The sequence below is a fragment of the Alosa pseudoharengus genome, unplaced genomic scaffold (genome assembly GCF_046254945.1).
Source record: "Alosa pseudoharengus isolate Yale_2024_CS ecotype anadromous, Long Island Sound unplaced genomic scaffold, YU_APseudo_1.1 YU_APseudo_1.1_scf_1, whole genome shotgun sequence".
Lineage (NCBI taxonomy): Eukaryota > Metazoa > Chordata > Actinopteri > Clupeiformes > Clupeidae > Alosa > Alosa pseudoharengus.
The window spans coordinates 3156704-3184117 of NW_027468564.1; the positions used below are offsets into that span (position 1 = coordinate 3156704).

Sequence of the window (27414 nt, forward strand, 5' to 3'; positions counted from 1 at the left end):
AATCTTACATCCGGCACCTAACCGCGTTTTGGCTGTGGGCGGGACTGTGCAGCTCTATAGGAGTGTGGGCCTGAATACATCAGCAGAGAATGTCTAATAAGGGGAGAACCTTCACCAAAGATTGTTAAGGCGGAGCAAGATACTTCATCAGGAGCCACTTCCGGGAACCCGGATCGCACGAGGGGGGGTCAAAAATCCCCCTTTATGCAGAGCAGAGGCAGCGACTGCTCCATTGAAGTCTATGGGCATAGCTCAGAATTTTACCACATATGCTAAGGTCTTAGTTCTATAGAGTTAGGAATGTGAATTTCGGGCACGTTTTCATGATCCTCAAACCCTTGTGAACATTTCAGGTACATTTTTAGCATTTTTGAGCATTCCAGTCTGGAGAAAATCGACTTTATATCAGGTGTGCGCCGGTTATTTATGCCGCTGCTGTTGGCGGGTTGCAACGTACGCTCATCAATACGTCATCAACACGCCTCTTTATGCAGACAGGATTCGATCCCCATTTCGCGCCCATAGACATGAACTACGACGAAGTATCTTGCTCCGCCTTAACAATCTTTGCCTTCACTCTCGGAATTCTTCCGGTGTGGTACTGCATCTAGGGGCGCTCGCGGGCGAGTCTAGAATGAATGGAGGTCTATGGAGCTGTACCCCCCCCTTTAAAATCCACTTTTCTCGGGATATATTTTTTTTTCAAGTAATTTGAATATTTTATTTGAAAGGGGAGGCAAAGACAATACACTTGGTTGAGTATTATATTTTTTAAAGACACTTATTTGTTCTAAAAAGCCTTTCAAACGTGTCAATGACGTCATTCATTAGCATGATCATAGCATAGCATAGCATCAATGCTAGCGTGTTATGGGCAACAACGACCCAACCTGTAAGAAAACGAAAGGACATGACTCCCGGATTATTTCACTTTTGATTGATAATCCATATCCATTTTGCGAAAAATAAAATAAAATCTGAGGGTTTCAGTTGTTAAATAGGTGAAAACAATAAATGTAGCCATGTAGCTCCATAGGACCCCAAGTATTTTGGACTCGCCCGCGATCGCCATCTAGGTGAACTCTGGTGAACTGCAGCCAAATTTGGTTTGTATGGGATTAATAGAGAGTGGGGAGGCTCTCCGTAGACGGGCTCTGACATCAGTTTTAAAAAAAGAGATTAAATGCAATATTGAAGCATACAGTTAAGAACATCATTATTCATACCCCATATTGACACAATGTTGATTTTCACTTGACATGTTTGTTCTGATGAATAACCATTTTTTTTAAAAATCTTTTTTTAAACATTTTCATGAGAAATGGCATGTCCTAAATTATTCATACCCGTTTAAAATAATCAATGGAAACATCTTTAGGCTATTTGCCATCGAAGCTCTAGACATGGTTCTTATAATACCTACCAAGCCTCTCCATGTCTCCACAATGATTGTAGACCGCACCTTTTTAGCAGCAATCTGGGTTTTGAGGCATGAACGATTATTTGCCATCACTTTGGCCTTGTGCTCACTTTTTGACTGATTGAGGACTCTGGCTGGGCCACTCTAAAATGTTGACATTGTTCTCTGTTAACCATTTCTTGCCTTGTTTGACTGTATGTTTTGGATCATTGTATGTTTTAATGGTCCAATTATGCCTGGGGCAGGTCTCTTGGCACACTGCCTGATGTTTTCCTCCAGAATCTCAGTGTAACCTCTTGCTTTAGTGTTACCATTTTTTTTTGAGAAGGTAAAACCCGGATTGCTGTTAAAAAGATGTGGTCTAGAATCATTGTAGACATGGGGAGGCTTGCTAGATATTATAAGAACCATTTTGAGAGTTGTGAATGCAAATAAAGATGTTTCCATTGATTATTTAAAAAGGGTATGAATAATTTTGGACTTACCATTTTTCATAAAAATGTTAAGAAAGATGAAAACGCTATGTTTTTTTAATTCCATGTTTCTCCCACATTGTCTTACAAACTTTTGGCATGTGACAGTGTCATTTTCAGTCAGAACAAACATATTGATGAAGTGAAAACTGTATGTGTAGCTTACTATAATTCAATTGGCAATGCAATCTGCAATTCAAAAAGACATTACATTATACAATTGCCAATTCATTATGCAATTTAATATTGCAATTTGCAATAATTTCAAACAAATTGTATTTTAAGTATAGTATAAGTATGAGTATATATACTTTTTTGATCCTGTGAGGGAAATTTGGTCTCTCCCTGCTCCCCGAGCACCGCTGTTGTAGCAGGCAGCTCACTGCGCCGGGAATGGTGTGTGCTTCACCTCACTGTGTGTTCACTGTGTGCTGAGTGTGTTTCACTAATTCACGGATTGGGATAAATGCAGAGACCAAATTTCCCTCACAGGATCAAAAGAGTATATATACTTATATATTATTGGTCTAAAATGTTTTTCAGTTGTTCAGTTACTCTGTTTATCATTTTATTAACTTTTCTTAATATTCATGAGTTAAATTTAAAGAGATGGTGGTCCAACGACGGACCACAAATGGCAAGCCACCGGCGGCATACCACCAGCGGTCCGCTATCTGATTTTGCTATCTGGGTAGGTAGATGTCAGGTTATCATACAAGCAGTTTAATTTAGTAGCGGTTCGAACCCACGTGGAGTTTATTTAGTTGTATTTATTTGCCGGCATATTCAGATGAATATGGCCCAGCCAGCGCATGCAGCCTACTACAGACAACCTGACACTTCCAACGCCAACACATCGTGTTGTAGGGCCTGAAACCTTTATTAAGTAACAAAGTGGAGCATCTGACAAAACATTTCAATTTGAACTTGACTTAAACATACGAATCTGCGACCAGGGATCAGAGGCTGAATCATCAGCTGAACACATCTGCCAAAGAAGGGGGCGGTTACGTTAACTCCAGAGGCAAGGTAAACAGTCCAGCCAGTTAACATGAAAGCCAGATACCGTATAACACCGGCTTGCCACACCTGGTCCACCGTCATTTTTCTATTGATTGAAATTAGGGTTGCAAAATTCCGGGAATTTTCAAAGTTGGAAACTTTCCATGGGAATTAACAGGAATAAACGGGAATTAATGGGAATAAATTGGGAATTTTTAATATGGCAAGTTAGTCTATAACAGGGAACTTAAATGTAGTGGACAAAACCCCCTCTTGCAGTCTAATATTAGTTAAAACAACCTGATTTAATGCAATTTCAGTTGAATTTCTACCCTGCACATATGTCAATCACATGCACACAGCAATCGGCATAGGCTGCTAGACATAAAGGAAACCTATGGTGTGTTCATATGCATAGGGAAAAAATGTTCCAAACAATCGGATTTTGTTGGTGAGTAGTGTGGTGTATCTTGGGCAGTGTTGCTAGTTTAGCACGCTAGTAAACCATAGGCAGAGAATGGGATTCCCACTAGCATGCTAGCTAGCTTTGTATGCTAAGCTAAGCGAAAATATGAACATACAAATCATATTGCTTATTACGAAACAAAATGTTAATGTTTGTACTGTATATGAAACCATTTGTATGAATTACCCAAAATTCCCAGTTAATTCCCGTAAATTCTCATTAATTCCCATCATTTCCTTTAATTCCATGAAAGTTTCCCCAGTTTAACTTCCCATGGTAAGTTTACGGAAAGTTTCCGGAAATTTACCCGAAATGTTCCGCCCCTTTGCAACCCTAATTGAATATATAACTGAACTGAATAAATAATAATGTGTTTGGAACGAATGTGGCGACACAGTGTGGCGTTTGTCCACAGCCCCCCAGGCCCAAAAGACAAACGGACCACCAGACCTACCCATGCCAGCAGGGTGGACCGACAGTGGTTCGGAGACCTCTTGCTATTTTGAGGGGTATGCTACAAAGCAATCGTTTGAGGGGTATGCTAAAAGGCAATTACTGCCAGTGGGGAGAGTGGCTACGATGTAGCAAAATACTGGCCTAATGTGGCCAGGGTGTGCCGGGTTCGGCAAGACTACTCCGGGTTAGTGTTTGTATGTTTATGTGTTTGTTACTATTTGGTTTAGGCCTAGCCGTCTTCATACTTTAGTGTGATTGTCTGTTTGAATTTCTATTTTGATTTATCAATAAACCGGTCATCTCATTCATTTACTTCCTTGTTTGTGTTTACTGTTCTCCTTTATTTAAGTTAACTAGTTACGCAGCCATATGCCCCTAGGCATTTTAACATCCAGGCGTAACATGGGGGCTCGTCTAAACTTAGATCTTGTTGTGTGGTAAGTGCATAATTTATTTTTCTAAACTGTGTTTGATCTCGCTCATCATCGGGCACTCATTTATTGTTTTCCGTAAATTTCTGGTGGTGGGGAGTGTATTCTGGCGGAGACTAGGTTCTCCGTGGGGGGTGGCTTTGCAGGTAGTGGCTGTGGTAGCCTGTTTTAGCTACTTGTGAAGTTGCCTTGATTATCCACACTTGAAATTGCAAAGACTATACGTTTGCTTTTATGGGAAGGGGCGTTACGGCCCTAGTGTGTTTTGGCCGTCTGTCTCGTGTTTTGCCTTTGCCCTTGTTTAGGTCCCACCTACTGCTGTTCTCCTTTATTTAAGTTAACTAGTTACGCAGCCATATGCCCCTAGGCATTTTAACAGGCGTAAGTCAAGTTGCGTTGAGATCAGCCGTAACTCCCGAAGTTACCTGAGAAGATTGGCTAACTAGCTCCTGTTTTTGTCCAAACACATAGCCTACCCTTACTTCATAAATTCGCTGCGCTCTCAACTTGCATCTTTTGATTTGTGTTTGTGTCTGATTAGACATGGGGCCCTGTTCATCTCCACAAAATGTGTTGAACCAACATTCTCCCGTAATGGACTGCATGCAATTCAGCTCAGCTCAGCTCACGACTTTGTGCATCCAGCGACATCAATCAAAATTCCAACATGGAATTTTCCAACATGGAATTCCTTCTTCTTCTTGTTTTTATGGCAATGTCTGGATGCATTACCGCCACCCTCTGAATTGGAGTGTGGGCCTGAATAATGTATTCCACTACACTTAAATCTTCCCTGTCAACACACCCAAGCAGGGCCCATATGGGTTGGATATGGGCTGGTGAGTGGGCCCCCATGCTCAGTCCCAGTTAATTTTGTCCAGGGGTTCAATGGTGACCCCATGTGGGCAAGCCCAGATGGGCTGAAGGTGGGCTTCACATGGGCCCTAGCTAAAACCCACATGGACAACCCAGGTTTCTCCCATCTGGGGCCCACAGGGGTTCACTCATATGGGTTAATGATGGGGCTCAGCTGGGGATTAACTTGTATTTTTAAAGGTTACAACCATTATTTATGTGGCCTACTAAATTTGTTTGTTTGGGTTACCTTATTTTACAGTAAACCCTTATTTAGAATTCTTCTTACAGTTTACAGGTGAAACACAATAACGAAGAGACCAGAAATACATATGAATGGTATTTTTATTTATACAGGCAAAAAAAATGTATGTGTGTACTGTATGTATGTATGTATGTATATACTGTATGTGTGTGTGTACTGTATGTATGTGTGTGTGTACGTGTGTATGTATGTATGTATGTATGTATGTGTGTACTGTATGTATGTATGTACTGTATGTATGTATGTACTGTATATGTGTGTGTACTGTATGTATGTATGTATGTACTGTATATGTGTGTGTACTGTATGTGTGTATGTATGTACTGTATATGTGTGTGTACTGTATGTGTGTATGTATGTACTGTATATGTGTGTGTACTGTATGTGTGTATGTATGTACTGTATATGTGTGTGTACTGTGTATGTGTGTGTCTTATTGAGTTGTGTGGCTGTCTTTGCCTTTTTCAGTCCAGCCCTTTAAAGAGAGGGGAAATAAACACTAAAAATAAATTTAGAAAAATAAAAACTTTCCAAAAGATGATGTTTTTATTTTATTCCTCTTTTTAGTCAACTTTAGCGTGGGGCTGAAGACTTTTTACAGGCACTGTATATGAGGCCTCTTTTCAGTGTGTTTGCATATGTCTTTTTAATTTAGAAAGAAATGGAAAACCTTTTCCACACTTGACACATTCATGACTCTTCTCTCCAGTGTGTATTGCCATGTGGGATTTAAGATTTGAGGGATGTTTGAAAGCTTTTTCACACAGAGCACATTCATGAGGTTTCTCTCCAGTGTGTATTCGTAAATGTCTTTTAAGAGCTGAACTTTGTGAAAAAGCTTTTCCACATTGGACACATATATGAGGCTTCTCTCCAGTATGTATGAGAATGTGGGTTTTAAGAGATGAGCGGTATGCAAAAGCTTTTCCACACTGGGTGCATTTGTAAGGCTTCTCTCCAGTGTGTATTACCATGTGGGTTTTAAGATTTGAGAGATGATTACACACTTTTCCACACAAGGCACATTCATGAGGCATCTCTCCAGTGTGTATTGCCATGTGGGATTTAAGATTTGAGAGATGTTTGAAAGCTTTTCCGCATTGGACACATATATGAGGCTTCTCACCAGTATGTATGAGAATGTGTTTTTTAAGAGATGCGCGGTATGTAAAAGCTTTTCCACACTGGGTACATTTGTGAGGCTTCTCTCCTGCATGTTTTAACATGTGGCTTTTAAGATTTGAGAGACGTTTAAACACGTTTCCACACTGGGCACATTCATGAGGCCTCTCTCCAGTGTGTATTACCATGTGGGTTTTAAGATTTGAGAGCTGTATAAACGCTTTTCCACACAGGGCACATTTATGAGGCCTCTCTCCAGTGTGTATTAGTATATGGCTTTTAAGAGCTGAACTTTGTGAAAAAGCTTTTCCACATTGGACACATATATGAGGCTTCTCTCCAGTGTGTATTGCCATGTGGGTTTTAAGATGTATGAGTTGTACAAAAGCTTTTCCACATAGGGAACATTTATGAGGCTTCTCTCCAGTGTGTACTGGTAAATGTCTTTTAAGATTTGAGAGATGTTTGAAAGCTTTTCCACATCGGACACATATATGAGGCTTCTCTCCAGTGTGTACTGGTAAATGTCTTTTAAGATCTGCCCTTTGTGAAAAAGCTTTTCCACATCGGACACATGTATGAGGCTTCTCTCCAGTATGTATGAGCATGTGTATTTTCAAAGCCGAGTTGTGGGTAAAAGCTTTTCCACACTGGACACATTTATGAGGCTTCTCTCCAGTGTGCATCAGCAAATGGCTTTGAAGTGATGAACTGCGTGAAAAAGCTTTTCCACACTGGGCACATTCATGAGGCTTCTCTCCAGTGTGAATCAGTAAATGGTTTTTAAGACCGGACATTTGTGAAAAAGCTTTTCCACATCGGTCACATATATAAGGCTTCTCTCCAGTATGTGTGTGCATGTGTTTTTTTAGGGTTGAGAGCTGTGTAAAAGCTTTTCTGCATTGGACACATTTATGAGGCTTCGCTTTAGTGTGTATTAACATAGGTGCTTTAAGATGTGACATTTTTGAAAAAGCTTTTCCACAATAGACATATTTATGTTGCCTTTCGCCAGTACTCTGCCTTTGATTAACATCATGAGAGTGCGTTTGCTGGTGTTTCTCGAATTCAGTATGGTCTGTGAAACTCTTCCTGCAGACTGAGCAGTGGTAAAGCCTTCCTTTGAGTTGCAGGTTGAGTTCATCCTTCTGTCCATGGATCTTCTGTTGCGTTACATGTGGGTGGTCTGATGCACCTGGAAGAGTTACCATAGAGAATGAGAGACTTTCTATAATTTAATATTGGCTGAGGTGGGACCTCACTAAAGGTGGGACCTCACTAAAAACATCAGCTATAGAATTTTTATGCTAAAATTGTTGTCTTTTGGTTTTCAAGGCAGGGTGATGAATTTATTTACCGGTATTTACATTTATCATAATCTACGCCAGTCTACGCTGTAGTGTCACCCGGACCCCGCCAGAAATGTTCATTTTTGCTTTTGAAAATCCCTCTTGTGGTTGTATGTGGGCTCCATAATTTTTAAAAACACACCGATTCATCAGCCAGGCTTTAAATAGAACAAATGTAAAGAAAGTTGCATACAGAGGAGGATGTTCCTTATATTGTTTTATTTCTGTTCGGTGCAGCTAAAAAGACTGCATGTGGTTAAGTGCTATATATTAGCCTGACGAGCCATAGCCACATCAAGATGTAGGGTCTGGGAACTATCCATTGCCACTGCTCAATTAGAGAGGTGGGATAAACGGTTGTCTTTCAAATTTCCCCTGCATGCAATAGGATAGCGATACAACTCAAGAGTCCCATGCCCTGTGTGTCCTAGGGATCTAGGGTCTCCACGGTCTAAAACTGCTTTTTATTATTATTATTTCTGTTCAGTGCAGGAAAAAAGACTGCATATGCTTAAGTGCTATATATAGGTCCTGTAAACGAACTTCCAGAGGCAGGCAAGTTCGACCAGGGTTCTTCAATTCTAATGTAAATACTGGACAAGTTCCTGCCTCGTAGGTTTTATACCCTGAACACCCATAATGGAAACTTGCCTATACCTGCCCATTTCACTTATTCTAACTGTTCCTTTTTCACATGATAAAAGTTATGTTTAAACGGACAGATCCGTAACCCTGCCCATCGAACGCAAATAAGCCTGCAACACGTTAGCACCGACTGCACAAGCTCAGACAAGTTCCCTCAGCATTTCAGGTTGCTAGCAGGGGTGTGAATGTCATGTAAAAGACGATTTGATACATGAAAAGATACATGTTCATAAAAAAACAAATCAGTACAATTTGATGCAATGTGTTTCGATGCAATTCCAGTGTTTCCCACAGAATTGAATTCTATTTGAGGTGGTAGGTGATGTGGTTATGATGCTAACGGATTTAATCACGATTTAGCCAGTTGCAATCCTTGCAGGATTTTTAATGTTTTCTTTAAACATGCATGCAGGGAATTGAAAGCATTCTGAAAGAATTTTCATCATTTGCTCAAGTCTACACTTACGTTTATGTTTTAGCAGCAAGGGCCAAATTATTCTTTAACATTAAGGAAATCCCTTTATCAAACGTAAAGTAGGCCTATTTGCATTCCCAAACAGTGACGATAACCTGTAGAGTATTCTGTTCCAAACAGAACGCACCTGCTATGAGACATGGCTTCAGGTGAATGACAAATGTTAGGTAGGCCTATTATTATTGCCAGACGCCATCACTGGTTACAACAATGATCAGATTAGTGTTTCATTTCGCGCTAGATTTTGAAAAACAAGGGTGAAAACTGTCAAACAAACGACGAATGCAGAACGATCAAGATATCTTCTTATAGCTTCGAGTGTGAGTTGTCACATGCTTAAGTTGCAGTAGATGTATGGTTAATGTCCTTTTACAACTTTGGGCAATGCATGTAGCCAAAACAAACTGCATTACCCACAAATCCATGCCACGTGTAGCTGAAATGCATCGTTTGCAAGTGGAAAAGAATGCGCTCTACAGCATTAAAATTAGAATGTAACGCTGCCTGCAACTTAAACGTCTGAGCGAGCAGAAACTTTTGTGAACCAATTCGTAACAATTAAATCGGGGAAACGACCGGTTCAGGTTAGGTTTATTTCGACACAGGGCTTCATATATCGATGTAGCCGTATCTTACACGTTAAATACGGATAGCAATACATATTGGTTAATCCAGGGATTCCCAAACTGTGGTAGGCCTACGCGAGCTGCCACTTGGGTGTACGCGAGATGAAAAGGGTAATGCCGGAAAGGTGTTAAAAATGATTACTTAATTAATAATCAAATTAATTCATAAATAATAAATAATTTTGAATCAGGTTATAATGATATGGAAACGTGAAATTAAAGGAAATCATTTTTTATAAACTCTATAATAGGCTATGTTTTCATTAAAAAATAAGCTACCCACAATGCACGTGATCGTGGACGTATAGGCTAGGTAGACGGCTGCACAAACATGGAAAACTGTCTAAAAACAGGGACAATGTGCAAAAGGCCTAATTAAAGTGATCGAAGAGGAGAAGGGAGAGACACAGAGCAGGAGACGGGTAACAATGTAATGGGATGGGGGGGCAGACTGATGAAGTGGAGGTGGAGCGCAGGGGGATACAAGAAAGGACAAGACAGAAAAGACTGCGCGAAGAAAACTAAAGTATGAGGCGGCATATAGCCCTAGGCTTCACGTGGATTGGGAGACAGACTGCCCAAAAGCCACAGTGCGTGGTTTGCAGTGAGGTGCTATCTAACCAGTCTAATGTTCTCCACACTGTTTTTTTAGCGTGAGAGCTCATAGACCAGTTGCACATTTTGATTTTGTTATTTGTTATCATGTATGACGGCTAATTAAACATGATGTCTGGAATGCGTCACTAGAATGTGTTACTTTTTTATGTGTCGGATGGTGGGGGTACGCAAGCCGAGTCAGGATGTAGAAGGTGGTCCGCGGGAAAAAAACTGTTTGGGAACCGCTGGGTTAATATTTTCACCCCTAATAGCTAGCATAGTTTGCTAATTGCTGCTAATGTCTAAGCCTGCATCTCAAATGGTGTACTTCTGCACTTGCAATACCTAATTTGAGTGTGTGGGGGCCTTCACACTAACAATTCCAACGACACAAAGTGCACTGCTAGTCCCCGGATAGTGCACTCATAGCAGTCAAAAGGCTGAGTGTGGCACGCTGGATACTTTTCGCCCTCAATGGACGCCATCTTGATTATATAGCGGAAGGGGAGGGAGCGTTTTCAAACTCGTGGTTGAGTTGGCTGAAGTTGAGAAGGCTGAACTAGCAGCAGTGGAAAACACACTTTACAGATGTACAAGCAAGTTATAACAAATTGTTTTGACACAGTATGACCATGTTACTGTCAAATAGAGGACACAAATAAAGTTATATTTAAATGTTGCGATTGTCTATTAAGTCATTGAGTGCCAAAAAACGTAATATTAGGTTTTTCCTTCCCATGCGTTGAGTGCCAAAAACTTAATATTACGTTTTTAGCTTTTTTTTTTTTAACCCTTTAGCCGCCAGGGTTTAAAAAGAATAAATTGGATTTGTACATCAAAATTTCAAAAGGCCATGGCTTGCAAGTGGTCAGAGATAAAGTCCTACTGTAAATGTGAAAATCATTTAGTATGAACAGAAGTTTATGAAGGGGGTAAATTTACTCATCTAATTTGCATATTATGACGTCACTGGATGGTAACCACCGTAAACTATGCACATTTCAGTAAATACTAGATGTTGAACATATTTGAGCAGTTTTACTTTCTTTTTTTGTCATTTCACCGACATAACAAATGAACAGGAATACAGTCACATGTAAACCAACAATAGTAAACTATTACTATAATCACAAACCCTATGCTACTATACAATAAAGTAGCCTGGTCAAATCAGTTCCATATCGCGGGTGACTTTGTAGTTCTTTAGAGCCCTATTTTTACAACCCCTGCTGTCTATACCACGTCCATTACGGACACTATCATCACTATTGCCACTGGCACCTCCAGCTATGTTGGGCAGACGGTCGAAATAAGCATGGTATGCTTAGTGGACACTGTCGCAAAGACGTACCTCCATTCACAGACGCACCGTGACTATCAGTCAATAGACGATCGATCATATTCTCCAAAAGGCAGATATTCTCCTTCAGAATCAGAATAGGTGAATAACAGATCCAAGACTTCATCACACGTGAATTTTTTTTTTCAACATTTGGTGTATTTCTGCTTCAATTTGTGCAAAACTATGGCCCGCATCGCTTCTGCGTTATGGAGGAAATGCACGTCTTCTTCGTGTGTTTCTCGCGTGTTTTTCGCATGCTTCCTGAAAACTTTGAAAAAAAAGGTTGAGCTTGGATCGAAGCTCTGGGTGTCTGCCAACTAGTGGTCAAGAGTACAAATGAGATTTTACACTGTACTCGCGTCTATCGTCTGTTTTATTCAATAATGACGCTTGTCGCAATATTGATATAGATAGACACTTTATTGATTCCTAGGGGAACATTACACTGGGTGGCCAGGTATTAGGAGACAAAGGGACACATTTTGCCCAGAAAGCAATCGTGGTGCTGTGGAATGTTCATAATAAGCTTAGATTGGAGGTGAGAGAGAGGCCACATATCAATAAACAAAATGGAGGAGCCGCATCTTTTGGTCATCATGCTGGCACTGCAGATAGCATGCAATGCTAGCCAACTCCAGCAATTTTTGACCAAGCTGGGCAAGGTTTAGGATTGGTCAATTACGCAATCAACGACTCCTCTGTGGAACCTCATTAAAAGAAAAATGTCAAGTTAACACTGGTTAAGACCATACCTTTATACAATGCAATGTTTTCTCATTACAAACGATGATGTCGAAAATGTCAAGTTAAAGGAAAATTCCGGTTGAGTCACTTTTCTGGTTTGTTTTGGATGAACTAGAATGGAGGACACCGAAATTTTGACGATTTGTCCTGTCTCGACTTTTCGACTCGTTTTGAATCGCCTTTGACTGCTCAGAGTGGCTGCCAGCAGGCATACTGTAGGCTACTCAAACATAAAACAACCCCTAATGTTTGTTTTCAAAAATGTGGTGTTCGTTGATTATTAAAAGCAAATATATCAGTGCAATGTATGATTTCCAGCCGTCTTATTTGCTATTGTGGAACTATTTATTCAGACACACTCACAACCGCGTATAAACTTCCGCTCAATATTTGAACCTGAAGCATAGACGGTGGCACAGTAATATCAACGTGCAATGAGTCTTACAACAGAAATCAATTGGATTTTACAAAATGCCAAATAAAACACGACAGAAACTGTATTTCGCTGCGCTAATTGTTTTGGAACATCAACGAACACCACTAACCACTCGCTGAGTTGCACAGTTTTGAAAATGAACGTTAAGGGTCGTTTTAAGTGACAGTGAAGTTTTAAGTCGGACATGTTTGAGTAGCCTACTACAGTATGCCTGTTGGCAACCACTCTGAGTAGTCAAAGGCGATTCAAAATGAGTCAGAAAGGTCGAGACAGGACCAATCGTAAAAAATTCGGTGTCCACCACTCTAGTTCATTGAAAACAAACCAGAAAAGGGATTCAAAGTGCTAAATACCGGAATTTTCCTTTAACACTGATTATGACCATTCCTTTATACGATGCAATGCTTTCTTGTTACAAACGATGTGGTCAAATCATCAATATACATATAAAATAATGAGATGAGCAAAGACATGATCATTTACATACATTTCAAAGATACATATTGATTTTTCACATAGCATTGAAAGCAGGTTACGCAAGACTTTTTTTTGGCTGGACAAAATGTTAATATTTCAGAATACTGGACATACAGACAATCTGTTTTAAATAGCCATAATGGCCTATAAGCTTACATTTTTAAATAGCTTTTAAATAGCCATAATGGCCTATAATCTTACATTTAAACGGCACTAAATCACAAACTATATATTTCCACAATGCAGTTTATTAAGCGTCGTCAGCACCAGCAGGTGGTTTAGAATCAGCTTTGCACAAGCAGCGAAGAAGCCTACTTTTATTCTATAAAGCAGCGCAAATTGTTGCCCACACATTGCAAACAGACTCTAGCTACACAACTGCAGTAGTGGAGAATCTCGGAAGAATTCCCACTGGATTGGTAGCGGTTTGCGGTCGGCATAGGCGAGCTTAAAAACTGCCATGATGTTGTTGTTTGCATAAGTTAATTGCTGCGCGATCACAGCCCCTTTTCCCTCACTTCCAGCGGCCCCTACTCACAGACCCGGTAGCCTAATAATGAAGCAACAGCTGTGATGAACGGTAATGCCGGTTCACCTGTGAGTGAATATAGACCCTTTTTAGACCCTTAAAGTTTTAGATGAGTGGTCGTGATCTTTCTAGTTTCCCTGGAACCCCCCCCCCCCCAAAAAAAAAAAATATACTCCTTGTATGACTTGTACACGCCCTTCATAAATTAGCGTTACTGTAACATGCAACATGATTTCATAGAATGACAGCCTATTTCACTGCTTGTGCAAAATGGACATAAAAAAAACAAACGTTTCATAGACTATGTTTATATTTAACTTGTCACCATCATATGATTTTGAAGAGGAACATTTGAATGCCTTTTTACACTTTCTCTCCAACTTGAATTAACATGTTTTTTAAAGGGAAACTTGGCAGGATTTCGTTCAGGCCTTAGTAGATATCCTTTGTTTGAAAATAAATCGTTTCTATTCTTTCCTCTTAATTCCATGTGTTGCAACTCTCGCTGGTAGCTTTGTTAACTTATCCAGCAAACTATTAAAAATTCACGACTAACAAAACACTGCAACTCTCGCTTGCCCTCAAACTAGTCTATCTTCCGGTTTCCGGTTTGTCGCACTCAGCTGAAGAAAATAGAGTGGTGCACTACCGTGTGCTACCCGGCCAAAATCCTGGCGCGCCAGAGAGATCTACGTCATTTGATGTCACATTGTCACGCTACCGGTAGGGTGCGTTGAGTATGTAGAAGCCTTAAGACTTCTCTCCGATGTGGATTTTCATGTGTCTATTTAGTGTAAATTTGTGTAAAAAGCCTTTTCCACACTGGGTACATTTGTGAGATTTCTCTCCAGTGTGTATTAACATGTGGGTTTTAAGATTTGAGAGACGTTTAAAAGTTTTTCCACACCGGGCACATTCATGAGGTTTCTCTCCAGTGTGCATTAGTAAATGGCTTTTAAGAGTTGAACATTGCGAAAAAGCTTTTCCACATCGGACACATGTATGATGCTTCTCACCAGTATGTATGAGAATGTGTTTTTTAAGAGATGAGAGGTGTTTAAAAGCTTTTCCACATTGAACACATGTATGAGGCTGCTCTCCAGTATGTATGAGAATGTGATTTTTAAGAGATGAGAGGTATGTAAAAGCTTTTCCACACTGGGTACATTTGTGAGGCTTCTCTCCAGTGTGTTTTAACATGTGGGTTTTAAGATTTGAGAGATAATTAAAAGCTTTTCCACACTGGACACATTTATGAGGCCTCTCTCCAGTGTGTATTAGTAAATGGCTTTTAAGAGCTTTACTTGTTGAAAAAGCTTTTCCACACTGGACACATTTATGAGCCTTCAATCCAGTGTGTATTAGCATGTGGGTTTTAAGAAATGAACTTTGTTTAAAAGCTTTTCCACACTGGGTACATTTGTGAGGCTTCTCTCCAGTATGTATGAACATGTGGCGTTTAAGAGTTGAGAGCTTTGTAAAAGCTTTTCCACACTGGGCACATTTGTGAGGCTTCTCTCCAGTGTGTATTACCATGTGGGTTTTAAGATTTGAGAGATGTTTAAAAGCTTTTCCACACCGGGCACATTCATGAGGCCTCTCTCCAGTGTGTATTAGTAAATGGCTTTTGAGAGATGAAATTTGCGAAAAAGCTTTTCCACATTGGTCACATATATGAGGCTTCTCTCCAGTATGTATGCGAGTGTGAATTTTAAGAGATGTTCGGTTTGCAAAAGCTTTTCCACACTGGGTACATTTGTGAGGCTTCTCTCCAGTGTGTATTACCATGTGGGTTTTAAGATATGAACTTTGTGAAAAAGCTTTTCCACACTGGACACATTTATGAGGCTTCCCTTCAGTGTGAATTAGCATGTGGAATTTCAGATATGAACTTCGTGAAAAAGCTTTTCCACACTGGGTACATTTGTGAGGCTTCTCTCCAGTATGTATGAACATGTGGCGTTTAAGAGTTGAGAGCTTTGTAAAAGCTCTTTCACACTTGACACATTTATGAGGCCTCCCTCTAGTGTGTATTAACAAAGGGGCTTTAAGATGTGACATTTTTGACTTTTTGCCAGTACTCTGCCTTTGATTAACACCACGAGAGTGCGTTTGCTGCTGTTTCCCGAGTTCAGTATAGGCTGTGAAACTCTTCCTGTAGACTGAGCGGTGGTAAAGCCTTCCTTTGAGTTCATCATTCGGTCCATGGATCTTCTGTTGCCTTATGTGCGGGTGTTCTGATACACCTGGAAAAGTTACCATAACGATTTAGAATGACAGACCTTCTATAATTCAATATTGGCTGATGACATTTTCTTTTGTGAAATTCTGTCCAAAGCTAATCCTGATGTGTCTATGTATAAAACAATTTACAGTCACAAGAAATTATTCATGCATGAGCTTGTTCCACGCTACAGATACATTTTCGATTATTTACAGTTATTGTAATCTACGTCATAGCACAGCCTACACCGGAACCTCACCAGAAATGTTCATTTTCGCTTTTGAAAAACGATTCTTTAAAAAGCACACCGATTTATCAGTCAGGCTTTAACCTGTTGAGGAGTGAATTATTTTCCTGGTTCCTTCTAGAATTCTACACAAACGATCTATAGTTTCAGTGTTCTTTATGGGGAAAATCTCTGAGGATAATTGTCGCATTATAATGCGGAACTCTCGGTTTGCAAAACATTCTAATCACATATTTGTGACCGTACCTCTCAACTGAATGTAATGAAAGGGGGAAATCACTGGAGCATACAGATGTTTCTGTTCGGTGCATCAAAAAAGATGCAACATTTCCGAGTCCCCAATGCCCAGTGTGTCCTAGAGTTCTAGTGTCTCCATGGTCTAAAACTGGTTATTATTATTATTATTCTTTCTGTTCAGTGCAGGAAAAAAACTGCATATGGGTAAGTGCTATATATAGGTCCTGTATAGGGCTGGGACAACGCGTCGGCGTAATCGATTACTTTGACGCAAAAAATACGTCGACGCAAAATATGTGCGTCGATTTGTCAGACCCAAAATGCGTGCTGCCAAATATTTTGAATTTTACACCTTCAGTGTTTCCCATACGTTGACTAATCTGTGGTTGGGTGCCACAAAATCAAAACCGACCGTCACACATTGATTTTCTATGTTGTACTATTTAAATTAAAGATAAGATAAAATTCTTTCATTGAGCTGCACTTTTTACGATTGTTGAAGGATTGTTGTTGCCACATAGAAGCATTACATATAACACGGCCGGCTAAATTGCTATTAAATCCGCTAAGCATCAAGACCATGCTTTGCAAATTTGTTCAAAACTGCTGCAGTCAAGTTAACTCTGCTGTGGTTTTATCACAACATAGTACATTGAGGAGACTGAACTTAGTTAAGTTATGCAATCAAGCAGTATCTCAAAGCCAACGTTGAGTTTAGCATGCTTACTTACAGCTGCTTGTCAATTTCGTTACTCAGGGCTCATTTTATTGACTGACACTGAATGTTTGCAAAATCCCGATGTAAAGACTCAAAAGTGCTTGTCCCAAGGAGAAGTACAAACTGTTATTTGAACCATCTACGTTATGAATTGCATCCACACATCAGCAGCCTTTTAACTGCGTTAGTGTTACAATTGCAAGTAAATGAAAGTGACAGGCACTCAATTAGACCTATACACTACTGAACTTTATTGAATGCTACCTCTGACTAAGAATGCATTACTTTGCACTTGTAGTCTTTTATTTTGGAATTTTAAGAGCAATAAACATATATTGCAATGTTAAGGAATTCCTGTTTTTTTCATTCAGATATATAAATCAACATGTATAAATTGATATTAGTCAATTAATGGGGAGATAATCGATAATCGAATCGAATCGGACTGAAAAAATGAATCGTTAAGATTAATCGATGCATCGGAAAAAATAATCGCTAGATTAATCGTTTAAAAAATAAGCGTTTATCCCAGCCCTAGTCCTGTAAACAAACTTCCAGAGGCAGGAAAGTTTGATTAGGGTCCTTCAATTCTAATATAAACCGATGAATAAGTTCCCGCCTCCTCGTTTTGCCCAAAATAATCCTAATTGTTTTCTGGCATTGTCAGTTTTGCCAAATATGTTTTCAAAATGCAATCCTACATTGCACTTTGATTATTTATAAACTGCAAAACTAATTGACAGTTAAATGATGAAACTGAATATTGGAAATTAAAATGCAAAATGAATTGCCATTTGAATTTTGACACTGAAGTACCATGGCAAAATGGAATGCAATTCAATCCATGTTTATTCTATTTTTGAACCAAAATGATTCAAATTGATTTTAGTATTGCATTGTCACTTTGCAGATTAAAATACAATTTGTTGGACATTATTGCAAATTGCAATATTAAATTGCATAATGAATTGGCAATTGCATAATGTAATGTCTTTTTGAATTGCATATTACAGATTGGATTCTCATTTGAATAAAGCTACATATGCTTCCATACTCCTAGGTTTTATACCCTGAACGCCCATAATGGAAACTTGCCTATACTTGCCCAATTAACCTTTGTTTTTTCACACTTACTCTCCAACGTGAATGAACATATGTTTCTTAAGCCTCGGATTTTCTGAAAAACCTTTTCCACATTGGGCACATTTTTAAGGCTTCTCTCCAGTATGTGTAAGCATGTGGCGTTTAAGATCTGCGAACCTGTGAGATGTTTTTCAACACAGGTCACATTTATGAGGGCTCTCTCCAGTATGTATTATGTGGCGTTTGAGATCTGTGGTTATTTACTCTTTACATCAATGATATAGAAAACATATTGATTTGACGCACTTAACTTAATTGCTGAGTCAAAAACAAAATAATTTCAAGACGACTTTCAAGATGGTGTTGTGCATTAACAATGTGCCTAACGTGATATTAGGCTAACCAAGTCAAGATTTTAGGGCGATTTGGATATTCATTATTTGAAAAATAGGTAATACCTCGCGATTACTACATTTTCATACCTTTTAACACTTTGAGTGCCATAAATGCAACATTTAGTTTTTAGCTCTTTTTTTAATGACAAAAATAGACAGTCTAACACACCTTATGTGTGCATGCAATAAGAGGAATTGTCTCTCATATAAGCGTCTACATTCTATTATTTTCTTTGCCGTTTAACTGATAGTATTCGAGATGCACGATATGGAATTTATGTATGTATGTGTCCATAGCTGTATCATAGAATACAAAAACCATCAACAATGATTTAGATTGCTGACACTCTGGGCCAAAGCTTCCGAAAACAGCGCAACATTCAAAGTGTTAATGGACTTAACTTCGCTAAGTTGATTTACTACCTTTTTTTTTTTTAAAGTACATTTTTGGGGCTTTTATGCCTTTAATGCGACAGGATAGTGGAGAATGACAGGAAGTGAGTGGGAGAGAGAGTCGGGGTCCAGAAAGGACCAAGGGGCGGGAATTGAACCCGGGTCACCGGCGTACGGTGCAGGTGCCCCAGTCAGTTGTGCCGCGGACACCCTGTAAAAAGTAATAAGGCTAGTCTAATAGGCTATAGTATATTCCAACCCTGAGTTTAGCAGACAACTTGATGAAATTTAAGAACATGGTTTTTATTTAAGACATAGTATGTCGACAGTAATCATGTGTGCAGTCCATTAACTGCGAGACACGCTGTGGAGAATAGTCGCCTGCTCATATGGCACTAATGTTCCTGGTATGCAAAAATAACGCCTAGTAGCCAGCATCAGATTATCGTTATCGGCCCTAAAATTCTATATCGGTGCATCAGAAATGTTTCCGATATTTATTGGTTTGTTGTGGCCGATACCGATACGATAACCGATAATATTGCTCTTGAAAAAAAAACTGTGAAAAGTGATTTGGGGACAGCATTTAATAATGTGACGCTCCAGCTTTACTGTGCTGGGTTCATCACTAGACCTCTAGGTCTGTTAGTTTTTTGGCTGCTCTTTTGTGTTTGTCTCTCGGCCTGCAGGGTGAGCTCTAGGGTTCTGATGATGGGCTAATTGATGGGATAAAACCTGGACCTCGCAGTCCACGAGAGACCTCTTGCTGGCTTGCTTGCTTGACATCACACTTGTGGCTGCGCTCCCCACTGACAAATCTTTTTGCATTACATTTCATTATGCTGACATGCACCACAGTTTTACTTTGGCATACATTTGCTGACTTCTGTACATAGTTTATTTAATAAACCTATCAGAGTCTGTGAGGGAAACTTATATTTAGTTTCAATTTCGGGTAACTGAATAAAGATGCAACTCCTCAGACTGTAACGTTAAGTTAGCCCCGATGGTTTAATAACTTTTAATGATGACCTCTCTGGAATGAAGCAGGAATGGTTAGCATATTTTATAGGTAGTATTACAAAACCCAAGCTAATGGAAATGCAAATATGTCACTAAAATATAGCTGCAAGCAGTAATAAGGGGGCCAAGCAGAATTGGCCGGAGTAGCCACGGCGACAAGATAGAACTCAGCAGACACCCACCATTAACACTTTCAACACATCAAAACATCAAAACATAACTGATTTTGTAGGGCTGAAACAGGGCTGAGTATTGCCGCCGCCTAGGGTTGCAAAGGGCGGAAAATTTCCAGTAAATTTCCGGAAACTTACCGGAAACTTTCCATGGGAAGTTAAGCTGGGGAATTTTGGAAATATTCCAAATTGGAAACTTTCATGGAATTAAAGGAAATTATGGGAATTAATGGGAATTTACGGGAATTAACTGGGAATGTTTGGTAACTCCTACTGTTTCATATACAGACATTAACATTTTGTTTCGTAATAAGCAATATGATTTGTTTGTTCGTATTTTCGCTTAGCTTAGCATACAAAGATAGCTAACATGCTAGCGGGAATCCCATTCTCTGCCTATGGTTTACTAGGGTGCTAAGCTAGCAGCACTGAAACCACTGAACTGCCCAAGATACACCACGCCACTCAACAACAAAATCCAATTGGTTGGAACATTGACTGACAATCAGTTTGTTCAGTTAGAATCCCAGAAAATGGTAAAACAAATACAAATATAATGGGGTCATTCCGTGTCAAATCACCCAGTGGCTGGCAGGTCACCCTCTCCCAAAAAATCTGAAAAAACTCACAGGTGTTTGTAGACCAAACCTATGCATAAATCTTAAATAGTATACCTGTATCACTAATGGTTCCAAAACTACAGCCCTTTGAAGTTTCAAGTCATTTTAAGCATCGTGGTGAACAATCCTTTTTGTTCAACTTCCAACATTATTGGCTCTTTTGGTATTTCACACACATTAGTGAAACTATGTGAATAGAAGTAAATTTTCCTGTTGAATTTAACAATCCAATCGGATCAGACGTATCTTGTGTACTTTCCCCTCTGGAAAGCTCTGAAAATGGCTATAAATTCATAATGTGAAAAGACATCCTCACCTTTGAGGGCTTCTCATTCAAAAAGTATGTGACACAAATTCATCAGATGTTTTTCCTACTCATGTATGTATTATAAGGTCCTGTCCATGCATTAACTTTGGTTGTTATAATTTTCATATTTTCAGAGCATTTTTATTAAATTGGGCTTGATTTTCAAAAAGCCCGTTTTCATCTTCTCATTTCACCACGTGGACAGTTAACAGGATTTTTTTTAATTTTACCATATATCATTCTGTATGTGAGGATCATCTGCCCAAAATTTGGGCTTGTTGCTGAGTTTCTTCATTGAGATAAGATTTTTTACAAATATTGTCTATAAATCCACTGAATTTGTACTTTATCTGCAGTACCACTTTGCACCACATGTGGTGCTCTTTTAATACAATGGAAGTCAATGGAAGAGTAAGAGTCACTTGTTTGCTGCACATATCCAATCTAAACACACAGTTTATGGTTCATATGGTTCAAGTAAAAAGGGGTCTCTAAAATTCAGTGCATTGTCAGATACTAACGATTTATCATCTTTTTACAAATGCCTCTTGGATCCACGAGTCCTCAAACCTTGTTATGAATACTTGTGATGAAAACACACATGGTCATCTTCATCAAGTGAAATACCTTGATGAACTGCATTTTAGAAACTCATTGTTTCTTGAATATGTTCCTTTATGACATTCATTTTCCAACTTCTTTCCCAGATCACATGGACGAAGCACTGATCGCCATCTTGATGCTCTTTGTCTATGTATCACAGAGGACTGCATCCCAAGCATATGACGATGAATATAGACTTTGCCTAACCAGTTGGCTAGTAATTATTAAAGTACTCACATAGGCACTGATAGGTTAAAGCTGGTGTAGAAAACTCATTACAAAGATGGTAATTATGCTAAATCCTCTTGCTGCATGTATGATGACCAGTCAGTCTTATGTGTGTATAATTTACTTGATCAGTTTATTTTCTCTAGATAAGATTTATGTATGAGTAGTATGTTGTTCATGTTGCAATAATTATTTGGACCAATTCAACTATGAAGCATAAACTGTGTGTTTAGATTGGATATGTGCAGCAAACAAGTAACTCTCTTACTCTTCCATTGACTTCCATTGTATTAAAAGAGGTACTGCAGACCCAGTAGAAATTCAGTGGATTTATAGACAATATTTGTAAAAAATCTTATCTCAATGAAGAAACTCAGCAACAAGCCCAAATTTTGGGCAGATGATCCTCACATACAGAATGATATATGGTAAATTTAAAAAAAATCCTGTTAACTGTCCACGTGGTGAAATGAGAAGATGAAAACAGGCTTTTTGAAAATCAGGCCCAATTTTAAAAAAATGCTCTGAAAATATGAAAATGATAACAACCAAAGTTAATGCATGGACAGGACCTTATAATACATATCTGATGAATTTGTGTCACATACCTTCTGAATGAGAAGCCCTCAAAAGTGATGATGTCTTTTCACATTATGAATTTATAGCCATTTTCAGAGCTTTGCAGAGGGAAAAGTACACAAGATACGTCTGATCCGATTGGATTTTTTAATTCAACAGGAAAATGTACTTCTATTCACATAGTTTCACTAATGTGTGTGAAATACCAAGAGAGCCAATAATGCTGGAAGTTGAACAAAAAGGATTGTTCACCACAATGCTTAAAATGACTTGAAGTTTCAAAGGGCTGTAGTTTTGCAACGATTAGTTATCCAGATATACTATTTAAGATCTATGCATGGATTTGGTCTACAAATACCTGTGATTTTTTTCAGATTTTTTCGGAGAGGGTCACCTGCCAAATTGTGCTGAAATTGGGTGATTTCACATGGAATGACCCAATGACACAACATACCACCCCAACCAAACCTTATAGATTATGTAAATTATATATAAATTGTCAAGCTTAATCAGACAGATTAATCGTCCCATTACAGTTTATGCAAAATGACGTACACCCATTTGAATGAGGACAAAAGTGACGACAAGCCCATAACTGGGCAACTCTGCAAACTTCCCCCAGTTTCACACCAGTTATTCCCACATGACATTTTCACTGGGAATTATTTATTTTCCCCATGCACATGAACGCATCATAGGTTTCCTTTATGTCTAGTAGCCTATGCTGATTACTGTGTGCATGGGATTGACGTATGTGCAGGGTAGAAATTTGGTTGAAAAAAGGTTGAAATAGAAGGTTGGTTGAAAAAGAAGGTTGTTTTAACTAATATTATGCTGCAAGATGGGGTTTTGTCCACTACATTTAAGTTCCCTGTTATAGACTAACTTGCCATATTAAAAATTCCCAGTTTATTCCCATTAATTCCCGTTTATTGCCGTTAATTTCCGTATATTCCCGTTAATTCCCATGGAAAGTTTCCAACTTTGAAAATTCCCGAAATTTTGCAATCCTACCGCCGCCTCCCCCAGCCAGCCCCACACCCCACCTAATCACCCCTGCCCGTCCCACCCTGTCCCACCCGGCCCTTCCACGCATGCATTAGAATGAACTGGATGGAATATGTTGTCATCAGTTTCACATCAAAAAAAAGATTGATAAAACACATCAGCAACTACAGATCAAAATGCAATATTGCTAATTTCAAGTTTGGCTTTAATACATGCAAGGATTGCTGAGCTGCAATTCTTCCAGAAACCAATGCACTGATAAGGCATGGTCTGAAGATGGTCTCTGCAAATTTTGGTAAGGATCCGCTGAAATTTGTGACCTGCGAAAACTTGTATGTGTTTTTGATTAAATCCAATATGGTGGCCGAGTCAATTACGATGACATCACAAGTTGGCTTGGGTCGGCCTAAGGACCTCCAACAGTATTACCAGACACCACTAGTGCGTTTTAATTCTAAGCACAACTGCAGCTACAGGCCAAAAGGCATGTTAATTACAGCGCCCCCTAGAAGTCAAAGGTCACCAGATTTCTTAAGCGTCCCCTCGATTGGGTCCTGAGTTGGGTACTAAGTTTGGCTTTGATACATGCAAGGGTTGCTGAGATATGGGCTCACTTCCTGTTTGGCGGCTTCGCCGCAAATTTCGATTGGCTATTACGGGCAAACGGTTTTAGTTCCGAAGACAAAAAGCAATGCATTAATGAGGCATGGTCTGTAGATGATATCTGTGAAGTTTGGTGTTGATCGGAAAGTTTGTGACCTGTGAAGACTTTTTAGTGTTTTTGATGAAATCCAATATGACGGAAAATCCATCATGGCGGAAATTGACGTCATAGGATGCGTTGAACTCAGCTTGGTCCAAGGATTCCAGCGATACCTCACTTTTGACAATCGGCCATACGGGTCAAACGTTACGTGCGTGAACGCACGTCCAACTTTGGCCTAGTGTAGCCAACTTTGGCTCAGTGTAGCCAGATGGGCCTTACGTATGCCTAGACTGGAAATTAGCAGCTTTTCTGTTCCTCCTTTCCTAAAGTATATCATTTCATTATTTATCTTTAGGGCTAAACAATTAATTGTAATTGCGATAATGTCTCGATATGATCGAACCAAATGTTCTTACCGCAAAGACTGCGATGATCACGCACTGGCTGCTGCGTATTACCAGAGACTTTCTAATGTGGAGACACAGCACTCAAAAAATACTCCATTGAAATACATGGGGCTAGTTTGTCACGCCAATATGGCCGTTGTCTACACATATCCCACCCCTTCCACGGCAAAACATCGACATGTGAATACATTGAGCCAATCATGTGGTGTGATGTGAATACATTGAGCCAAGCATATAGTGTGTTGTGAAGACATCGTGCCAATCATGTGTTGTGATCTCGCCGCTGGAGCAAGATTGGTGTAGTGAAGCCTTGCGCACGCGCAGTTCGACCCAAAGACTGTGCCCGATGAGTGCCCATAAAACGTTGGTATATGGCCGCCGAGTGGAGGGACTTGCCTAAAAGGACTTTGATATTACTGAACACCGAGCTGAACCGTCATGGGGCCGTTTATTGGGGCAAGATTATTCTGATTGGTGTCAAATTGGCAACCTACAACTATCCTCTGTCAAATATAGGCAATACATAAAACTTTCAAGTTCTTTTCAAGTTCTTTCTGTGTGGTAAACTATTTGTTTTCTCAGCTGTGTAGCTGAATAATAAGGTAATAAGTCCGCTTTCGCATCAGGGACATATTCGGCCTGTCAGGACTTGTGAGTACATTACATTACATTACATAGCTATTTCCGAAAAGCTATTTCTAAATGGAATGTGACAAAATAATTATTTTTGCTCGATTACATTGTTTTTTGTGATCGTTTAGAACCAAAATCGATATGCCTCTTGCGAGTGTTTGTTAATGATTCAGTGCAGCACAGTCCTGCCCCAGGCTTCAGTGCAACAGCGCCCTCTAGAGTCACAAAATTCAGTGAAACACATATGGACTGTTCAGTTCTATATGAGAGGACTTACTTTCCAGCTGGTCATGCTCCTCTTCCTCCATCTCTTCAATCGTCACTGTTGGCATTTCATTGTAAGTAGACCTTGGTGACTCTGTGACGTCTGTTTCAGTTTTACAGTCTGTTTGAGATTCACAGTGAAGCTCTGCAAAGGGCTTTTCTTCTTCATCTGGACATGAAATCATATGACCATACTCCTCCTCATTTACATCTTCTTCTTTCACCATCACGCTCAGCGGGCCAAGCTGTCGCACTTCCTCCTCTTCCTCCTCCTTCACCGTTGTCTGTAGTGTTGCACTGTAAGTAGACTTTTCTTCTGCATCTGGACATGCAATCAGATGACCAGACTCCTCTTGTTTTACATCATCTTTTATATCTTCTTCTTTCACGATCACTCTCAGGTCAACCTGGTGTGTTTCAGCACAGCTAGAACGAAATGGAAGTCCAACATCCATGTTGCTAGCAGAAGAAAGATGATCCCATCCAAATATTTCAATTGCCTGAAATCATAGAAACAAAATATTTGTTTTTCAATTAATAAAAAACAAAATCCCATGAATAAAAATATTATTATTATTATTATTATTATTATTATTATTATTATTATTATTATTATTATTAAGCTTATTACTGCAGTTCAAAGTGCTTTACATTTAGAGCATTTAACACAGTATTGAATTGTAGTAATACAAACAAACAAACAAACAGACAAACCAAACAATAAATAAAACAAAAAATGTACAATTAAGTAAAAATGAGAATTCACAAGATGGTAGATAGATAGATAGATAAATACTTTATTGATCCCCAAGGGGAAATTCAGGGGGTCTCAGTAGCATACAGACATCACACACAACATGCACTTACAGCAAATGGTAAATATAAGTATAAGTATAAACATATAACCAAACTCCACTGTACAATAGAGACAGTAGGAGATAAGAAAAGCTAACAAAACTAAAAATACTATATAAATTAAATGTAAAAAAAAAAAAAAAAAAAACAGTGTGCTTAAGGGTGGTCAAGTATGAGACGCTTGTAATGACAGGGCCTGTAGTTCTGTGTGCAAAGTGAGGTGCTCAAGAGAGTGAGTATCCTGGTGAAGGTGCAAAGTAGTCCAACAGTAGTTCTGTATGTATGGTAAGGTGCTCAAGAGAGTGAGTGTCCTGGTGAAGGTGCCAAAAAAGTAGTCCAACAGTAGTCCCTTAGTTATGTGTGCATGGTAAGGTGCTCAAGAGAGTAAGTGTCCTGGTGAAGGTGCAAAAAGTAGTCCAACAATAGTCCTTAAGTTATGTGTGCATGGTAAGGTGCTCAAGAGAGTAAGTGTCCTGGTGAAGGTGCAAAAAGTAGTCCAACAATAGTCCTTAAGTTATGTGTGCACGGTAAGGTGCTCAGAGAGTGAGTGTCATGGTGAAGGTGCAACAAGTAGTCCAGCATTAGTCCAACAGTGCAATAATAAGGTCTAGAGACCAGCATAAATAATATGGACAAATAGGAGAGCAAAGTATAATATAATATAATGTAGACAAGGTAATATAAAAAACTATAAAAACTACGTCAGTGCAGAAACAGGTTGAGGTAATAGGGTTACAGCCATTCAGTATTATTGTAGGTAAGGAGATAGATACAAGACATACAATACAACTGATGCAGTGAAAAGACCATGTAAATAGTCACATAATGTAAAGACATAAGATACAAGAAAAAAGAGAAAAAACAGAAATACAAGCAACTAAAAGCTCACATACAGTATGTGCTCTTTGCCTGAGATCGACACATCGTTATGTGTAGCCATAATGGGATCATACCCAGAGAACAACAAAAACTAACTGCACTTCAAGTGTAAGAACTGCAGT

General features: G+C 39.2%; 1 protein-coding gene across 3 annotated transcripts in view; it reads right to left on the reverse strand.

The window, feature by feature from the left end:
* Positions 1-5530: 5530 nt before the first annotated feature.
* Positions 5531-27414, reverse strand: part of LOC143120980 (uncharacterized) — a 59107-nt gene continuing 37223 nt past the window's right edge. For 2 of the 3 annotated variants that reach the window (XM_076281410.1, XM_076281409.1), the window contains exons 2-3: positions 25572-26058; positions 5531-7685 (exon numbers count right to left, since the gene is read on the reverse strand). In XM_076281410.1, coding sequence (XP_076137525.1) covers positions 5992-7685; positions 25572-26058 — 2181 coding nt within the window. In that variant the 3' untranslated portion in view covers positions 5531-5991. Of the gene's footprint in view, positions 7686-13911; positions 15957-25571; positions 26059-27414 lie in introns of those variants that run through there. The other variant, XM_076281415.1, reaches the window with a different exon arrangement.